Source organism: Zea mays, chromosome 6, assembly GCF_902167145.1.
Source record: "Zea mays cultivar B73 chromosome 6, Zm-B73-REFERENCE-NAM-5.0, whole genome shotgun sequence".
Taxonomy (NCBI): domain Eukaryota; kingdom Viridiplantae; phylum Streptophyta; class Magnoliopsida; order Poales; family Poaceae; genus Zea; species Zea mays.
In genome coordinates, this window is record NC_050101.1 from 152,134,490 (window position 1) to 152,152,811 (window position 18,322).

An 18,322-nucleotide genomic window follows, 5' to 3' on the forward strand; every position below is an offset into this window, starting at 1 on the left:
CCTTCCCATGGAGCATAACACTCTTGCTGAACTGGCCTCGCCCTTCGCTCCCTTCGATCCAGACAGCGGCCACCTCCGAAGTGAGAGGTGTGTTATATGTCTTCTGGTTCAACGTCTGGTCTAGGTTCAACGCGATACGATAGTCATCAAGGTTCTCAACGTGACCCATGGTCCTAAGGTGCTCGGAGTACGGGTTTCCACGTAGTATGTCGACTATCTGTCGAATAACCTCTTTGTCTTTCTGTTGATGCTCTTCGCGACACTTACGATACCGATGCTCGAGAGTGGGATCATCATCATAAAAGTAAAGCTCAAGGTGTTTATGCTCTGCCCCACCATCCCTACCAAATGACTTGATATTGTGGTACATCATGCCCTATGCTCGGAATGTGTATATACCAGAATCCCTTACATTAGTTGTCATACTATCGAGGCAACAGTATAGGGAAGTGAAAGAGAAATGGCCATTAAAAAACCTAATGTTATCACGAAAGTGCCTAGCATCAGAGTCTGCACTATCCCACAACCTCTTGAGTTGGGGAGGGGTCTCCAGTGGGGCTAGCTCAACCTTCCCACCACGACAACAAAAACCAGGTGTCTCATACTCAAACTTCTTCGCGGTGCAATAACCGCAATTGGGAACAGTCTTGAGCATATGTGTTTCTTCAGGAATGTTGTTGTACACCTTGTCGTACGGGTCAGAAACATCAGTGGCAGTCGATTCATCTTGACTAACATCGACCTCTATATCCTCATCGGTATCCTCATCTGATATTTTTTGGAAACAATGAGTAAGACATATGTATTTATATTAGCATTTGTATCATAAAAAGATTGAAATTAGTACATTGCCCAGCGAATAGGTATCCCTCATTCTCATCAGCATCGTCTTCAAATACGACACCGTCATCGTCATCAACTGGAACGTGAAAATACAAGCCACATAAAATACAAGGGCATTCAGGATAACAGGGTGGGGAAAATATGTAACCTGAATAAAGATTCTTAACAATTACCATTGGAAATGACCCTTGGCTTTGACTGGGTATGATCCACCCCACTTCCTTGTTCGGTCATACTTGCACTCTCATTTGTTGCCACGATAGCATCATGGCATTGATTCCTACATTGTACTGATGGAAACACACGTTTAGTCGAACTACACGCCAACAAGGGTCATGCTGCATCCATTTAAGATAGGATAGTAATCATTGTTTTCAAGTCATCCGATCAATCGATAGTGGTCACGATTAATCGTCCAAGTCGATCAGCCAAAATGACCGACAACTCGTCTGACTTGAAAACAATGATAGTAATTACCATTGTTGTTGATCTTTGCAGTCATATGGGGTTGTGTCCGATCATCCCCTTCCCCAGCGTCACCCATAGTATCCTCAGTAGCAGTAGCCTTGTTCCTTGAAATGGATGCTTCAAATTGCCGGTTTCGACGGGCTAAGATAGCTTGTCTTTCACCACGTGGCACATGTTGTTTATGTCTTAGTGGTCTAGTAGACATATGAAGTGAATCGGCATCCTCAGTATGTGTTGAAGCTGGCAGGAACGGGTTACTGGCGATTTCAGGGATAACCCAGTCGCAGGGGGTAATTGTGGATCCATCAGGTTCAATTGCATTTGTTGCAGGGTGTACAACCTCAGGGGTATATGTTGGGGACTCCATGGCGATGGACTCCTGACTCAATGTGTCAGCCAACAATGCTCTACGTTTTCTTATGTACTCTATCTTTGACCCTTTCCGCTTTGGTGTATTATTATACAACCTAACGCGTTCACGCCTAAACTCCCTCTCGGTGGGAGTTAAGTTTTTGTACCGCTCTCTAAAGTAGGCGGCCCTTTCCAAATTATGGTTAGGCGTGGTACCAACAGTTTCTTGCACACCACCTAGAATAAGGCATGTATACGTTAAACCGCCTGAAATCAGCTATTTTGCAAAATTAGTTGAGTGAACAGTCATGTACCTGGTGTCAGTAGGTCTCTAGTTGTGAAAACATCGTCTGCCTTGAATGTCTCGTTCCTATGCAACCAATCGCTATCATCATCTTGATTCGCATTTACATTTTCGTTTCCATCTAAAAAACAATGCACACATTACTTTCTAAGTCTAGGTTTATGCAAAGAATCGTTAATTTAAATTTGACCTGTTTCATCACCTCCTAACACAGTGGACATCATATGTTGTCCCTTGTTTTGTTGTCGCGCATCACGACGCTTCTTATTCAACTCGTTCCTTTGGTCTACTGACATTTTTGCACGTCTTTCTCTATGCCTTTGCCTTTCTCGTTCGTTAAAATTATCGGCCGGTGAAGTGTTATTATTTGGAACTGCCAAATCAACAGTGGCAAAATGATTTTCATGGCTACAAATCTCCCTAGCAGAAAACGATGGGTGAAAAAAATTGTGATTGGTATACCCGTTGTAGCTTGTGTTGCGAAGTTTGTGAAATCAATTGTGCTACATCCATCTGAAAGACTAACTATGAAACACAATGACAACCAAAAATAAGATTAATAGATATTCACTAATCCACAAGAGGATCTATTGAAATAATTGTTACAATGATCATATACCTGAACCAAGATGATCATATACCTCTGTCTGTATAGGAGGTCCTTTATTTCGTTGGCTTACTTCACGACGCTTTCTACTTTTCTCGTTTTTTTGTTCAACGGTCATCGCGGCATATCTTTCCCTTTCCCTTTGCCTCTTACGTTCCTTAGCATCGACAATTGGACCAAGCGATTTTGATCCATTTTCATCAGCTACAATATAACCTTGTGTATTAGTGTTCCCCTACATACTACGTTTCAAACGTTAATCGACACGCGTGTAATAACCTTTACCTATAGTAATGGTGTTTGAGATGTTTGTCAATGGTGTGCGACCATCATTATGTTCCATCTGATCTGTTTCTATTGGTTGTACGTTCTCCATAAAGAAACCCTATTATGGACAGTGGAACGTTTCTTCTAGTTCAAACTATCCTAAGTTTGATTAATATCTGTATCACATGAGAGAGATAAATTATGAAACTACATTTGATAATGGTATTTACTCAAGCATAGGGCAATCAAAAATTGTGATTCAACAATGTCCAAATATCCAACATGTGCAAAAAGTACTAAACACACGGTCCAACAAACACATGATAATATTAGAAAAGGATGCAGTTGGAGCTAGTATACCCGCTAATGAAGAAGCAAATTCCACAAAAGAGACAGTCGATGAGCAACTCATGAATTCACTCATACCCTCAAGAGACAGTCGATGAGCAACTCGAGTAGATCCTCCTTGAAAGAAGATGCAAATGCCATTGATGAACAAAATCATCATGAAGGGAAAACATACGGTAGAAGAAGGTTCAGTGGAAAGAACCATGTAGAATATGACAAAGACGGCTACCCTGTAGATTGGACTCAACGAAGACACGGAGAAGGAACTGTTGTGCTGATCGGAAGGTGCACTCAGAGATAAAGTTTGATGATTCTGAGGGACTGTGTTCAGATTCCGAAGTTGAAAATGATGTGGAAATTTAGTCTGTGGAAAGGCCATTGCCTCCTAAGAGTGAGTTGTTTTCAGTAAACCGTCACTTTGAAGACGAAGAGCCTGATCAAGATTTCCCTGAATTGCCGAAGACAAACCTTCATTCTCGTGTTCATCCAAATATGCCTCTTGACTATGAATCTCTCACTGGACGCTAGGCTCTCAAATGATTATTTGAACTGTTCGCGTATATAAAGGTTGGTTGAAATGATAATTTGAACTGTTTCTACGATCTGCTCAAGTCTAGCAGTCTTGTTGCGTATGAAGCAACACCTCACGCTAGACATTTTTGTTACTTTAGATCTACGCTTTATAGAGCTTTAACATGAACACATCTCGTCCGATTTGAAGCTCGTGATGCTCCCAAGGAGTGTTATGAATTGGATCCAGGCTCAACTCCACAGGAGCTTCTTCATGTAGTTACACCATTTGGCGATGCTAAGTAAGTTTGCACTAATTTTTACGGGAATTCAATTTTTCGCACAAAATATTTATTAATCATGGGAACAAAAAAATCCACAAAATATCTCTTATTAAACCCATGTCATAGGTATTACAAACAAAATTCATAGACATACAAGTTTGCCTCATGTTGCTTTTGGTTGATCAATAACAGTACGACACGTATTCTATCATTATAGAATCACAGGAGGCCTAAACATAGACCCAATTATTGCTCTTTGTGAATTTGTAGAATCTATCTACGCCTTTGTTCTTCAAGAAATGTAACGGCAAATTGACGGTTGTTCAGCGCCACCAAAGCTTTTTGAATTGCTGCAATGAATGCCACAATTAATCACATCTACACGTAGTTCATGATATAATGAGAACAGTCACGATTTAAATGTAACTAATTTTTTAGAATATACTTACGTCCAAAATGATGGGTGTTGTGATGGAACGGATTGAAGTGTATTGCGGTATAATCCGAAGACTCGAGGCACTCTAGAATTACACATTTAAATCTCCGTTACGAATCATTATAAAGCAAAACTTAGTGACAGAAGTTTTTGAAAGGCGTAAGATATGTTGTACCTTGTCTTCTGAACCGTCTAAACATAGTCCCAATTATTATGCCATAATCCTCCTTAGCCAACGCCCAGCGTAGTGCATTTTTGTTTAGTAGGTCACCCCAAACTTTAATGATATGTAAATACCCTCTACGACATTGATTTTGGTAAGAATAGGTTAGTAATATTTAGAATTGAATATATATATATATAATATACAATTAACGGAATATACCTAGCATCCATTATAACAATCTTTCTGAAAGGTCCCCACATTGTGCGATGAATTGTATCCAAGTGGACTACAATAGCCATAATGTCTACAAAAATAACAATTTATAAATGGATTAATACTGAAGGTTGTGTAAACGATATTTTAATAATATTAAGAGATCGATATATTCTTACCGACTAAAGTCCTGTTTGGCAACTCGGCAATATCAGCAAGGTTCAAGAGTATTTGTTTTGGGAATGGCGCCATTTGAATTGGAACAATGTATGGCTCCACGATAGTTTGTTGGTCAAGACACAATTCCATGGGACCATTTAGATGACGAAAATTAAATTCACCCGGATGAAGACTGAACTTTACATTATGCATCTTGTAAACATGCTTTTCATGGAGCAAATTGTCGAAATGTTTGACTGTCTCATACATATATGTTATGGCCTCGATCTTGGCTCCCTAATAGTATTTCAGTAGGAGAAGAGGCGATGGTATGAAGATCGAGTAACTTTGAAAATGAAACTTAAAGAATTGTTGGCTTACATTGATGTCATAAAAAATGAAATGTTGTCTGTCACGGAAACGTGGTTCCTTCGGGAATTTAACTTCTACCCGAGCGACAATACTGTATTTCCGCGGTAGCCCATAAAAATCTTCTTCACGGTAGTCGTCGAACAACCTGAAGCTATATTAAACATACGACTAAATAACGGTCATAACTTTGATAGACAAATTTTGTGTAAATATATTTTATATATATAATAACTTACATAGGCATCCGTTTTAGGCGGTCCATTGCGGCTCTATCGCGGTTCAATACGACCGGTTCCATCAAAACCTTGTTGCATTAAAATTTAAAAATTTAAATAGAACACATGTCATACTTTCGCGGTTCAATATTCTGGTAAAAATATTATAACTGGGGGCAAGAAGCCTTGGAACAGTAAGACTTTCTTTTGCAATTGGTCACTGAATCTGTGATGTTCCTTAACAGTGAATGCCCGCAAGAAGCCTTGGAAGCTGTGTCTACTCGAATATTTGCTGCAGCTAGATTTCCTGATTCGCTTTGATAAAGAAACGTGTTTATCCACAGAGACATTTTTTCCTTTCAGTTGCGAGTAATGAACCTCCAGAATAAATCATTTTCTGTGCAACAGTTTTTCTTATTCACAGAGTTAAACTCCACCAGCAGATAACTTGTGGCACTCAGTGAGGCATACTTGTGGCTCTGATACTCATTAATCCTTCTGTAATTGACAAGGAGGATGCAAGCAGATCATTTGCTAGAGTTAAACTCCACCAGCAGTCAACTAAGAGAAGTCAATGTTGTGAGGAGGAGCAGGTATGTAAGGAAGGACGTATGCTTCATTACTTGTGTTTTGTTCTGAAGACATGCTTCTCTGTTTTTTGGATTCTTCATATTTCAGGCATGTTTGAAGGCTTCTCAACTTTTAAGAAATTAGGAGTACATCAGTTTATTCAGTTAGTACCGAGCAGCATGTTAATCACTAATCCTCTACAAGATTACCGATGGAGAACAACATCAATTTTTTGCCCATTGTACTGTGAATAAACACGTTCTCCAGAATAAATCATTTACTGCTGAATAAATCAGTTTGTCGCTTTGATAAAGAAACATGTTTATTCACAGAGACATTTTTTCCTTTCAGTTGCGAGTAATGAACCTCCAGAATAAATCATTTTCTGTCCAACAGTTTTTCTTATTCACAGAGTTAAACTCCACCAGCAGATAACTTGTGGCATTCAGTGAGGCATACTTGTGGCTCTGATACTCATTATGAATCAATACTGGCCTTTCAGTGGCAAAGTGCTGTGCTTATGAATAAATGTACTCCTTTCCAACGGTCATTATGTTCATGCATTATTAGCTGTTTTGGATATATCCATGTTTTCATAATTAGAGTATTTTAATATGGTTTATAATACGGTGTATTATTTCCAGTGGCTTGATTGTATCTCACAGTTGTTACGTCTGTACCCATCTGCATTTCAGTTTTCATCTGTAAGCCTTAGGGCCTGTTTGTTTACCCCCATGGATTATATAATCTGGATTATTTTTGGAGGATTATATAATCTGGATTATATAATCTGGATTATATAATCTGAGTAGTCCTGTTTGTTTACCCAGATTATTTGAGTTGTTAATAGGATTCTTTTGTATGAGTAAGACAAGAATGCCCTCTATATTTGTACTAGGTTGAAACTCATATATGAAAAAAAAATTCAATTGACATTGACAAATATTGCATTAGCAATATTATCACGGAAGGCATTCATGTCACCTTCTTCATCCCCAAATTAACTAGTACTAGGCACAAAAACGATTCGGTGGATTATAATGGCAATGGTGGGTAATTTCTAGGAAACTTGAAAGGGTAGTGGGGAAGTGGGAAAAAAATAATCTGAAATAAACACCTCCTCACTTGCTTATGGATTATCATAATCCAAGGGGTTAGATTATATAATCTGGATAAATAAGCTGGACTGTTTGTTTGCCTCTTAGGATTATTTAATCCAGATTATATAATCTGGGGGGTAAACAAACAGGCCCTTATTTTCCTCCACAATTAGAAGGGTCAGCTAGAAGTCCCATTAAATACTCATAATCTTTAAAGTGATTTTTTTGCAGAAATTCCTAGAATTCTCAGTCCTAATGTAAGAGGCCCTCCTGCACTTATTGGTAAAGGGCTGGGGTAGAATGCGTGACCGTTGGTAATTGCAGTGCTATTGGTCATAGGATACAATGCGTGACCGTTAAGGAATAGGATACAGTAAGGCACATGTTGAACAAGAAAATGAGGATTTGCGTTCAAGTCTCAAGGAAATAGGATACAGTAAGGGACATCTTGAACAAGAAAATGAGTTGTGTCAATGATAAGCTGACTGGACTAACCAATACCATCGGGGAGGTAATTTATGGAAGTTAAAGAGGAACCTTGCAATGACAAGCTTACCTTAGAAAAGAACATGAAGAGTAGCAGATGACAAAGAGAATTGTGAACGGATGCAAGTGCATCGAACTCAAAGTATACTACCAGCTAAGCCTCCCCACGCACAATTTTAACTAAAAATTGGCATCAACCGATATATACTGGAAGAATGCATATATAAACATTATACCCCAATAAAAAACCCCAATACACACAAGCTCAGCATACTGGAAGAATGCATATATATAAACATTATACCCCAATAAAAACCCCAATACACACAAGCTCAGCATACTAAAGAATGCATATATAAACATTATACCCCAATAAAGTTATATTATGGGAAGCACTGAAATTCACTCTTATATACTGCAGGCTACTAAAGATCGGTTGCATAGACAAATTGACTTGAAAGCTTACCTTGGCCTGAGAAGTCGCGAAGCCGTCGCTGAGTTGTTGCGAACCCTCGGCGGTGTCCTGCCGTCCGTTCCGGGTCAACCAAGCGCCTCTCCCTTCCTTCTTCCGCACCACCTCGCTAGCCGAAACAACAGGCTACTAAAGAACGAACTGAAAAAAGTCATAAAATCTACCACATCAGGTGTGCAAACAGTGGACATTGAAAACAAGTCACTTCCTTTTAATTTAAAATGTGGCCTTGCATATATACATTTGAAACCATGAAAGGAAGATGACCTCTCGAACAAGACAATGATTACTTAAATAAATGATGCTCAAATAAGTACAAGGGCCAACTGTTTAAAGAAATTAGGTCTGAAACCTAATTTGTTCTAGAACAATTTTATCCATAAAAGTTGCCATAAAATCCCAAACAGTCAGCAGAAACAATGTTAGTTATGTGATTAAACTGAACCAATGCCACAAAAGAATGATATTTGGTTCAACTTTCGTGGCTACTGTTTAAAGAAATTATGTGACTGAGAGTGCAACAAAACGATGAGGTGGATGAAGCCACGAAAGAATTGATTATTGTATAAGCAATTGATCAAATGTCCACTTTGATACTAATAACTTCAAACAAGTATTGTGTGTTTAAACTCCTAAGAATTGATTATTGTATAAGCAATATAAGATTTCAGAACGCCTCATCAGTTTATTTTCTCTGCATGTTATTAACAGATGAAAGAAACAATCGCAGAAAGAAATGGTAGTCAATCTGCACATCATATCTACTCATCTTCATCCACTCAAATCAATATAAATCTCACAGTTATATCAGTCTGAAGGTGTTTATTCGGTACTTTTTAGTGAACGTGGATCAGGATCGAAAAGAATCAGATTGAAGAGAACTTCGAATAAAAAGCTTATCTGAACATGTTCGAAATAGTTGGGAGGGAGCCCAAAAATGCACTGAGGTTTGGCTGTACAAAACTGACAGTTTGGGGTGGCTCAATGTGCATTTTCACTAGTGATACCATATATCTATAGGGTTCAGGTAAAAAAACTGTAGTTTTATGGGCAATTCAAGTAGAGTAAAAAGAATTGTTTCCTGATGCTGATTATTAATTCTAAACGTTTTTTTTCTCCATGTCGGTAGGATTTCAGTTTAGGGACACAGAATCTATAACAAAGAAACCATATGCAGCTGTGTTATGACATACTAAAAAAGAATCACATGCATAATGTAAACTCACCAGACTACTGTTCATATGCCTGACTGAGTGCTAAGTGCACTGCATCCGCTCCTCCTCTCCACTGTTTGGTGAGCGGTGTGCTGTCAGTTGTCGGCTGTGAAGCCGGAGATGAACAATACTGATTAGAGAAGCAAGTAGAATAGAAAAATTCAGAAAGTAGAATAGAAAAATTCAGAAAGCGTTGTGCAGATTGTGCTTTCAGATATTTAGGCTTGTGCAGATTGTGGTTTCAGAAATTTAGGCTTGTGCAGATTGTGTTTTCAGAAATTTAGGATTGTGCAGATTGTGCTTTCAGAAACTTAGGCTTGTGCAGATTGTGCTTTCAGAAATATAGGCTTGTGCTTTGATCAAAATTAAATTTAGGCTTGTGCTTTAGAGCTTGTGCTTTCAGAGCTTGTGCTTTCAGAGCTTGTCCTCCTCTCCACTGTTTTAGAGTTTGTGCTTTCAGAAATTTAGGCTCGTGCTTTCAGAAAATTAAAGTTGCACAAACTCTAATCAGTACTCAGGTACAGACAGAATAGACTGCAAATCAAAATTATGTCTGCAGATCAACCATTGTTAAGTAGTAACATGTGAACCAGGTAAGGAATAGACTGCAGATCACATGCGTGAAGACCAACACAAGTTTAACCGTGAGGAACAACACAAGTTAAATGATATTGGGCGTACCTGGCAGAGCGCCGAGAATGATTGGCAGAGCGCAGGTAGATTATGAGAGAGCGCCGAGAATGATATTTGGTTCAACTTCCGTGGCTGCTTTATTGTTCATGACAGTGTTGGTTCGGCAGGGAATCCGTGCGAACCTGGAGAGCGGGGAGCAATTTGATGCCGTCGATTTGGGCGAAGGTGGTGCGAACCTGGAGAGCGGGGAGCAGGGAATCCGTGCGCAAGCAGTTTGATGCCGTCGATTTGGGCAGGGAATCAGTGCGAACCTGGAGAGCGGGGAGCGGGGAGCAGGGAATCCGTGCGAGAGCAGGGGAGAGCGCGGATCGAGCGGCGTTCGCGAGGCCTTGCATTCCATGTAGATAGCGAGAGATTTGGGCGCCGACGATTCACCTTCCATGCGCGGTAGCAGAGGAGACCTTCCATGCGCGGCAGCAGAGGAGATTTGGGCTGTGATTCACCTTCCATGCGCGGTTCACCTTCCATGCGCGGCAGCATAGGAGAGCGGGGCGAGAGAGACGGCTGGGGCAACGGCCGCTGGGCTGCGGGGGCAACGGCTCGCGGGGCTGCGGGGGCTGCGGCCGTGGGGCTGCGGGGGCAACGGCCGCGGGGCTGCGGGGGCTGCGGCAGGGACGAGCGCGGGAGGGACGAGCGCGGCAGGGGCGTTGGATGCGGGTTGGACGGTCTGGATGTGGTAGAACCGTGCACCACGGTTGGCTGTGAACGCCTACATTAGGTGCTTAATTAGTAGTAGAGATGTACAAAGAAAAATAAAAGAAAGTTACTGGCTAGATCTTATCGAGAATTCAAGATGGGCATCTAACAGATGCGACGTCACTTTCGCCCGCCGACGCGCTTTCCAAGCCTCAACTTCGTGAGAAAAGAGGGGAACAAACGGCTCACTAGAGCTGGACCCGGTGCACGCAGTAACTTGAATCCCTCAGTTCCAGCGCGTGGTCCGCCAGGTCCACTGTCCGTCTTTCCTCTGGCGCTCACGATCCTTTTCCCTGCGTACGCCGAGCTCACGCAGGACAGGAGGGAGCGGATGAGATAGACAAACAGAAAGAGCCCGTGTGCGTGACGCACGGACGCCGTGACTCCGCCGCAAAGAGAGGGAGAGTCCACTCTCTGAAGAAGCAACGGCGACGCCTCCGACGACGAGCACAGCTGCCCAGCAAACTAGCAGCGCCCTCGTCAGTTCCGTCTCGTTCCCAACCTCTCCCGGATTCGATTCGATTGACCCGTCCGCTCCAAATCGAATCTAATCAGCAGTTTTGGAGTTGCGGAAGGGAGAAAGAGAGAGAGAGAGAGAGGAGAGGGGCATGGATCAGGTGCTCAACAAGGTGGGGAGCTACTGGTTCAGCAAAAGGGCCAGCAAGGAAATCGACTCCATCGGCGACGACATCAGCGTAAGTGCCCGCCTCCTTCCTCCTCCTGCCGTGCGCGCCTCGTAGCAACTGGGGTCTTCACCTGCATTGCTTAGCCTCCCAGAGTAACCGAGGTTCTGGATCTGGCCTCTTGGTTGTTGGGGATTCCTCCGTCGCTACGGGATTTGCGGCGCAGCGGGTAGGGATGTAGAATTTGGGTTATAATCAGGACTCAGGAGCGGACTGCGGGAGCCAACTTAATTTTGGAATGTTGCTCGCTTCCATGAGTTAATGGAGGAGTTGGAGCAATGAACGTCAAGTCATCGTGACGATAAATGCAAATGGGAGTGGGATTACACTGGTTTTTAGGAAGTTGGGTTGGTCTTGGTCATCAGTGTGGTTGCTGCAGATTAGTTCAACAGATTCCTTAACAAAGCATCAGAATCAGATTCGCTGATTCGTATCTTGAAACGGCTTTGCTTACTATGCATGGTTTATGTTACATCTGGCCTTTGAGTTGCCCTTAGCTTGAGTTGCTTATGCTTTTCTTCTATTGGTTAAGCATAACTTGTGTATGGCTTGTGTGAATCTGCCTGGAGCATTTTTTCAATAACCGAAGCATTTTGGAATCAAATTTCAATAACACGGGCTGTTTGGATCCCTTCATATTGAAGTAATTGGAATTTACTTAATACATAGGTTATTTGGCTTGGAATTTGACATTCCACCATTTTCCAAAGTTTAGATATAATTCTATCCCAAATTCATAGAATGAGGGGTTAGAAATTGATTTTGTGTAGTATTACCATGTTTCTTCTTTGCAACTTATAACACGTTCTTCGGCTCGATCCCCTATAGTAGAAATGTAGCATATAAATATCTCCCTCATATGACCTACAATAGTATATAAATATATTTTGTATAAAACCATATTAGCTTAATTGATCTATGTCTAAATCACGATTATTATAATGGAATTCAATCTCAAGGATCCAAACGGGCCTAAGAGTAAAGTCCACACTAGCTGTGGCTCAAACTTGTTCGGTTGTGTCATCCCAGTCCTTGAACTCCCAAATGAGTTTTTTGGATCCCCAAATTTGTTCATCTGTGTCATCTCGGTCTATATAGACTCACAAATTGCTCATTTAGGTTCTTAAACTTATTCGGTTTTGTCATCTCAACCCCTAAACTTGCAAATCACCTATTTAGTTGATCAATTGTGTCATCTTGTTCCCTAAATGTTGTAAATGCTGTAAACTTGTAAATTCAATGTATATTTATAGATTTGTCCAAAAATTGTAAATCCAATTTTGTTGGACTCTTGATAACATGTACTTTAAATTAGAATAAAAGAAATCACCCGCACCTTTTGTTTTCAAAATTGCAGTTAAATAACTAAATAGGCACACACATTTTATATGTTCTGTGCTATAAATAAATCCTATAAATTTACCAGAGTGTTCTGTAGACATGTTCAATTTATTGAACACTCTTGTAAATTTATGGGATTTAAATTTATGGGATTTATTAACAACACATTACAACATATAAAAATGAGTGTGCCTATTTAGTTATTTAACTGAGAAGGTGATTTTTAGTCTAATTTAAAGTACATGTTACAGAAGTTTGGCAAAATTGGATTTACAATTTTTAATAGTCCTATAAATATATATTGAAGTTACAAGTTTGCAACATTTAGGGACCGGGATACACAATTGAACAAGTTTGAGGATTGAAACAGTTGATTTGTAAGATTGGGGCTGGAATGTCTGAACAAGCTTGAGAACCTAAACGAGTGATTTGCGAGTTTACTGACCAAGATGACAAGTAAAAAGTGTGAGGAATTGAGGATCTAAACGACCGATTTGCGAGTTTAGTGACCGGGATGACACAACCGAACAAGTTTGAGGACTGCTAGTTGACTTTACACTTTCTATACAAAAAACTCGGCCGGTAGGGGAAAGACCGTCCCCACAGTATATTAAGGATGCGTTTGGCTTTGGCTTTTGCCCCCTAAAAACCAAAAGCCAAACCAAAGGGCTGGAACCAGGAAGCAGTTTTTTTAAAAAGCCGACTTTCTCACAGTGCAAAACTGAAAGCACTTCTGGACCCACTTTTAGTGGCTTTTGGATGAAACTTGTCGGCGTTTCGACCCCGGGGGGTCCCTGGACCGACGAGTAAATTGTCGCCGCGTGCCCCAGCCCAGATGGGTCGGCGCGAGACGAAGCGCGAAGGGGGGAAAATGGAGCCGGAGGGAGACAGGCGTGAAAGGGGAAACCCGCGGCCTTCGTGTTTGTCCCGCGCCCAGGTCGGGTGCGCTTGCAGTAGGGGGTTACAAGCGTCCGCGTGGGAGAGAGCGAGAGGCTTATGCGCGCCGTCCCGTCCTTCCCCCGCGCGGCCAACCCTTTGTAAGAGGGCCCTGGACCTTCCTTTTATAGGCGTAAGGAGGGGGTCCTGGTGTACAATTGGGAGGTGTAGCAGTGTGCTAACGTGTCTAGCAGAGAGGAGCTAGTGCCCTAAGTACATGCCGTCGTGGCAGCCGGAGAGGTTTTGGCACCCTGTTCGTGTGATGTCGTGGCCGTCGGAGGAGCGCTGGAGCCTGGCGGAAGGACAGCTGTCGGGGCTGTCGAGTCCTTGCTGACGTCTCCTTGCTTCCGTAAGAGGGCTGAAAGCCGCCGTCGTCATGGAGCATGCGGGGCGCCATCATTACTTGTTTACCGGGGCGAGCCAGATGGGACGCCGGTTTTGTTCCTCGTAGCCTGAGCTAGCTAGGGGTAGGGTAATGATGGCCCCTCCTGTGACGTGGTCGGTCCGAGCCCTGGGTAGGGCGAGGCGGAGGCTCCTCCGAGGTCGAGGTCGAGTCTGTCTTCCGAGGTTGAGGTCGAGTCCGAGCCCTGGGTCGGGCGAGACGGAGTTTGCCGTCTTCCGGGGCTGAGCCCGAGTCCGAGCCATGGGTCGGGCGAGACGGAGTTCGTCGTCTTTCGGGGCTGAGCCCGAGTCCGAGCCCTGGGTCGGGCGAGGCGGAGTTCGTCGTCTTCCGGGGCTGAGCCCGAGTCCGAGCCCTGGGTCGGGCGAGGCGGAGTTCGTCGTCTTCCGGGGCTGAGCCCGAGTCCGAGCCCTGGGTCGGGCGAGGCGGAGCTTCCTATGGCGCCTGAGGCCGGACTTGGCTGCTGTCAGCCTCACTCTGTCGAGTGGCACAACAGTCGGAGCGGCGCGGGCGGCGCTGTCTTCTTGTCAGGCTGGTCAGTGGAGCGGCGAAGTGACGGCGGTCACTTCGGCTCAGTCGACTGAAAGGCGCGCGTCAGGATAAGGTGTCAGGCCACCTTTGCATTAAATGCCCCTGCGATACGGTCGGTCGTTGTGACGATTTGGCCAAGGTTGCTTCTTGGCGAAGACTGGGCCTCGGGCAAGCCGAAGGTGTGTCCGTTGCTTGAGGGGGCCCTCGGGCGAGACGTGAATCCTCCGGGGTCGGCTGTCCTTGCCCGAGGCTGGGCTCGGGCGAGGCGAGATCGTGTCCCTTGAGTGGACCGAGCCTTGACTTAATCGCACCCATCAGGCCTTTGCAGCTTTGTGCTGATGAGGGTTACCAGCTGGGATTAGGAGTCTTGGGGGTACCCCTAATTATGGTCCCCGACAAAACTGTGAAAATATAAATGGAAGAGCTTTTAGTGGTTTCCACTTTCCACCAAATGATTTTTAGTTTTTTGACAGCTCACAAACCATAACAGTTTTTTTTACAGCCATAGCCCAACCAAACAGACCTTAAGAAAAGCTCAATCGAAGCCCTGTCCGAGAAAGGTCACGAAAGCTGCCCTCCCTACACAAGGATCTGCCCCACATAGGTCAGTCCATCTCATGTGCACACAACCAGGGGAACCAGCGAGTGATCTTTATAAACCTCAGCCTAAAATTCGCTCCCAATGGGATTCGAACTCAGGTCAGACCACATAACCAACTCAGCTAGAGGCCGTTTCCTTAGTTTCTAGTTGGTCATGCTTCCTATAGCCAGTGGTGCATGTCTTATAGATTGAGTGTGGCGTGTGTTTGAGTGGGGCTGTTCTTGGCTAACTATTTTCTCCCTCTTAATGAAACGGCATGTAGCTCTCTTACGTAGTTCGAAAAAATAAACTACAACTTCTATTCTCAATCATCTCTAAGTGTCATGGCTGCAGGCGCAACATAGCCATAGCATACCTTTACAAAATGTAATTTCTGGTGGATTAATGTAGTTTGATCTTCGTACACAGCATAGCCAAAACATACTTTTTGAAAATGTATTTTTCGGTGGAATAATGTATTTTGATATTATCCGCTGTCTATTAATTTAAGTATACGGTGCAAATATTTTTTTGTGTTATCTGTGTTCCAAATTCTGCTGGTTGGATAAGTTAGCCAAGTTTGTATTATCTATTTCCCAGTTCTGACATTGAAATGTTTTCCATGAACCCAGTCGATCTCAAGCAGCATTGGAGGGTCAGCCAAATGGATGGTGAACAAAATTAAAGGTACTGCATATTTTTGTGTCTGTTCTTTATATCTTTATAATAGGAAAAGTGATGTGTAGCAATTAGCAAATAACCAAACCTCTTGGTGTATGGAATAGTGTGCTATTTTCACATACATAAATGTCAACATAATTTTTAAGTTCAGGATGAAGTATATACATGCTTGCGTGTGATAACTAAATGTAGGTTGTCAGTTCTGTATTTTTTTATTAAAAAAAATCAGAAAAGACAAATTGATAGTCCGCTATGGCAGTTATAACCATTGCTGCTTACGAAAAATGAGGTTGATAAAAGGAGGAACCTATCTTTAAGTGATATATTTCTAGAAGTCTTGCATTTATTATAATCACATAAGAATTTAGGGCTCAATAAGCAAAAAAAAAAACCCAATAGGTTCAAAGTATTGGAAAAGAAATAATGAGATTAATGTACATGCTTCAGACTTCAGAGTGAACAAACGAAATGAACTTTCTTAATATCTGGAGATGTCAGTCTAGGAGGAGGAGGTGGTAGCATTTGTTAAATGTGAATGTCCTACAGGGAAAATGTACGCTTATTCTCCTAGACGTCTCATGTACTGTACCTTATTCGTGCAATCTAAATGTGGGGTATTTACCTGTAACTATAATAACATGCAAGGTGTTAGTTGAATTGATAAGAAACAAAAACCATGATCATGGTAACATATTTTTTCTCGAACATAAAAAAAAAACTCGATCAGGAAGGGAAAGATCGCCCTCCCGATATTATATTAAGAAGAGACCGAAACATGGTATCGGCCGAGAAAATCCCTGGCCCCTGTCCCTCCATCACTAATGGTCCGATCAACTGCCCACTCTGCAACGGACCAGTTGGAGGGTGGTGCGCAGGATATCGATCCCCGAAAGCGGACAGGACACAGCGAGCGAGGGGATTTTTTTTAACCAAGCCCGAAATTCGCCCCTGAGGGGATCGAACTCGAGACATGGAGGTGATACTTGGAAGCCTTAACCATTACGCTTATGCTAGAGGCTCTTTCGCTTTTCTCTCACATGAAGAGAACTGCATATCATTATATAAAAAGAACATGCTAACATATTATTCTCAACCTGTGATGAAGCCATGAAGGGGTGTCAATCTGCTCTAATTGGAACCATTGGTTGCATAATTTTCTTGCTGAGTGATCACTGAATTTGTGGTCCATATTTTTGTTTGTTCAAGTGTCAATTGCACAAACGTTTAAGGTGAAATTACTCTCGTGTCAGAGGCCAACAGCCGAAATTTTTTCATATCCACTGATCTGATTGAAGCATGTCATGTTCACAGGGAAGATGCAGAAAGCACTTCCAGATCTCCTCAAGGAATATGACATGCCAGCAGGGCTCTTCCCACGGGACACGACTAACTATGAGTTCAATGAAGAGACAAAGAAGCTGACAGTGTACATCCCGTCAGCCTGTGATGTTGGTTACAAGGACTCGTCAGTGCTGCGGTTCTTCACCTGTGTGACCGGCTACCTTGAAAAGGGGAAGTTTTCCGACATCGAGGGCATGAAGACCAAAGTGCTGGTCTGGACCAAGGTGACTGCCATCAAGACCGAGGGCCCAAAGGTCCATTTCACTGCAGGCGTGAAGAAGACTCGGAGCCGTGATGCCTATGAGGTCGTCAGAGATGGTATCACCATAGACAAGTTCTAGAGCATATACCTGGCATGAAAAATGTGACGCGGTTATTCATATATGCTTCTCTCCTCTCAGTTGGTACACCGAAATTCATACAATATCGTGGGCTAATTCTGCATTTGTATGAAAGTTTAATATGCTTGACGTGTTAATCACACTGCTAGAGCATGCGATAAATCGCAGTTGGTTCATTATTAGGAAATTGCATTGAGCTGTAATCAGATATGCTTCTCTCCTCTCAGTTGGTACACCGAAATTCATACAATATTGTGTGCTAATTCTGCATTTATGTATGAAAGTTTAATATGCTTGACGTGTTGATTAAATAACACTGTTAGAGCATGCGATAAATCGCAGTTGGTTCATTATTAGGAAATTGCATTGAGCTCCGTTCTAAATTAGTATTTGTTTTAGCTGTTGGTTTTTATGTCTATATTCAAATAGATGATAATAAATTTAGACACATATATAAAACACATATCTTAATTATTGTATGAATCCAATAAAAATCTAAGACAAATTTAAATTTGGGACAATGGAGTATGTTAGAATGAATCTGACATTTTTGTTTCTTTCGCTTTAGTGAAAGACGATGAAATTTTGTGGTACCTTTTGCACATTTTTTTTAAATGGGGACTTGTTTGATTGGATGCAAGTTGTGAGCCGTAAGTCGTGGGCTTTGGGCGATGAAGTTGTGTGTGAATGTGTTGAGAGATGTGTGAAAAACCA

The 18,322-nt window shown here is 42.3% G+C and overlaps 2 protein-coding genes across 2 annotated transcripts; one reads left to right on the forward strand and one right to left on the reverse strand.

Annotated features, from left to right (window-relative positions):
- Positions 1-4,093: 4,093 nt before the first annotated feature.
- LOC109940636 (uncharacterized) lies at positions 4,094-5,291 on the reverse strand. The gene is made up of 5 exons (XM_020540238.1): positions 4,977-5,291; positions 4,804-4,888; positions 4,594-4,718; positions 4,432-4,503; positions 4,094-4,332 (listed from the first exon to the last, which is right to left on the reverse strand). The coding sequence occupies exons 1-5, from the start codon at positions 5,224-5,226 to the stop codon at positions 4,256-4,258; spliced, it is 609 nt and encodes a 202-aa protein (XP_020395827.1). The 5' UTR covers positions 5,227-5,291; the 3' UTR covers positions 4,094-4,255.
- A 5,631-nt stretch (positions 5,292-10,922) lies between these two features.
- On the forward strand, positions 10,923-17,981 carry LOC100282145 (uncharacterized). The gene is made up of 3 exons (NM_001155057.2): positions 10,923-11,469; positions 15,878-15,932; positions 17,238-17,981. The coding sequence occupies exons 1-3, from the start codon at positions 11,383-11,385 to the stop codon at positions 17,606-17,608; spliced, it is 513 nt and encodes a 170-aa protein (NP_001148529.1). The 5' UTR covers positions 10,923-11,382; the 3' UTR covers positions 17,609-17,981.
- Positions 17,982-18,322: the final 341 nt, after the last annotated feature.

What these genes read in the sequence shown, in the direction of transcription:
- LOC109940636 (XM_020540238.1), bottom strand. Translation starts at nt 5,226, where the DNA reads ATGTATGAGACAGTCAAACATTTCGACAATTTGCTCCATGAAAAGCAT. An exon ending in GCCAAACAGGACTTTAGTCG is followed by an intron (nt 4,889 to 4,976) that starts GTAAGAATATAT and finishes TTATTTTTGTAG; the next exon opens with ACATTATGGCTATTGTAGTC. An exon ending in TAGACGGTTCAGAAGACAAG is followed by an intron (nt 4,504 to 4,593) that starts GTACAACATATC and finishes GTGTAATTCTAG; the next exon opens with AGTGCCTCGAGTCTTCGGAT.
- LOC100282145 (NM_001155057.2), top strand. Translation starts at nt 11,383, where the DNA reads ATGGATCAGGTGCTCAACAAGGTGGGGAGCTACTGGTTCAGCAAAAGG. An exon ending in CCATCGGCGACGACATCAGC is followed by an intron (nt 11,470 to 15,877) that starts GTAAGTGCCCGC and finishes CCATGAACCCAG; the next exon opens with TCGATCTCAAGCAGCATTGG. An exon ending in GATGGTGAACAAAATTAAAG is followed by an intron (nt 15,933 to 17,237) that starts GTACTGCATATT and finishes TCATGTTCACAG; the next exon opens with GGAAGATGCAGAAAGCACTT.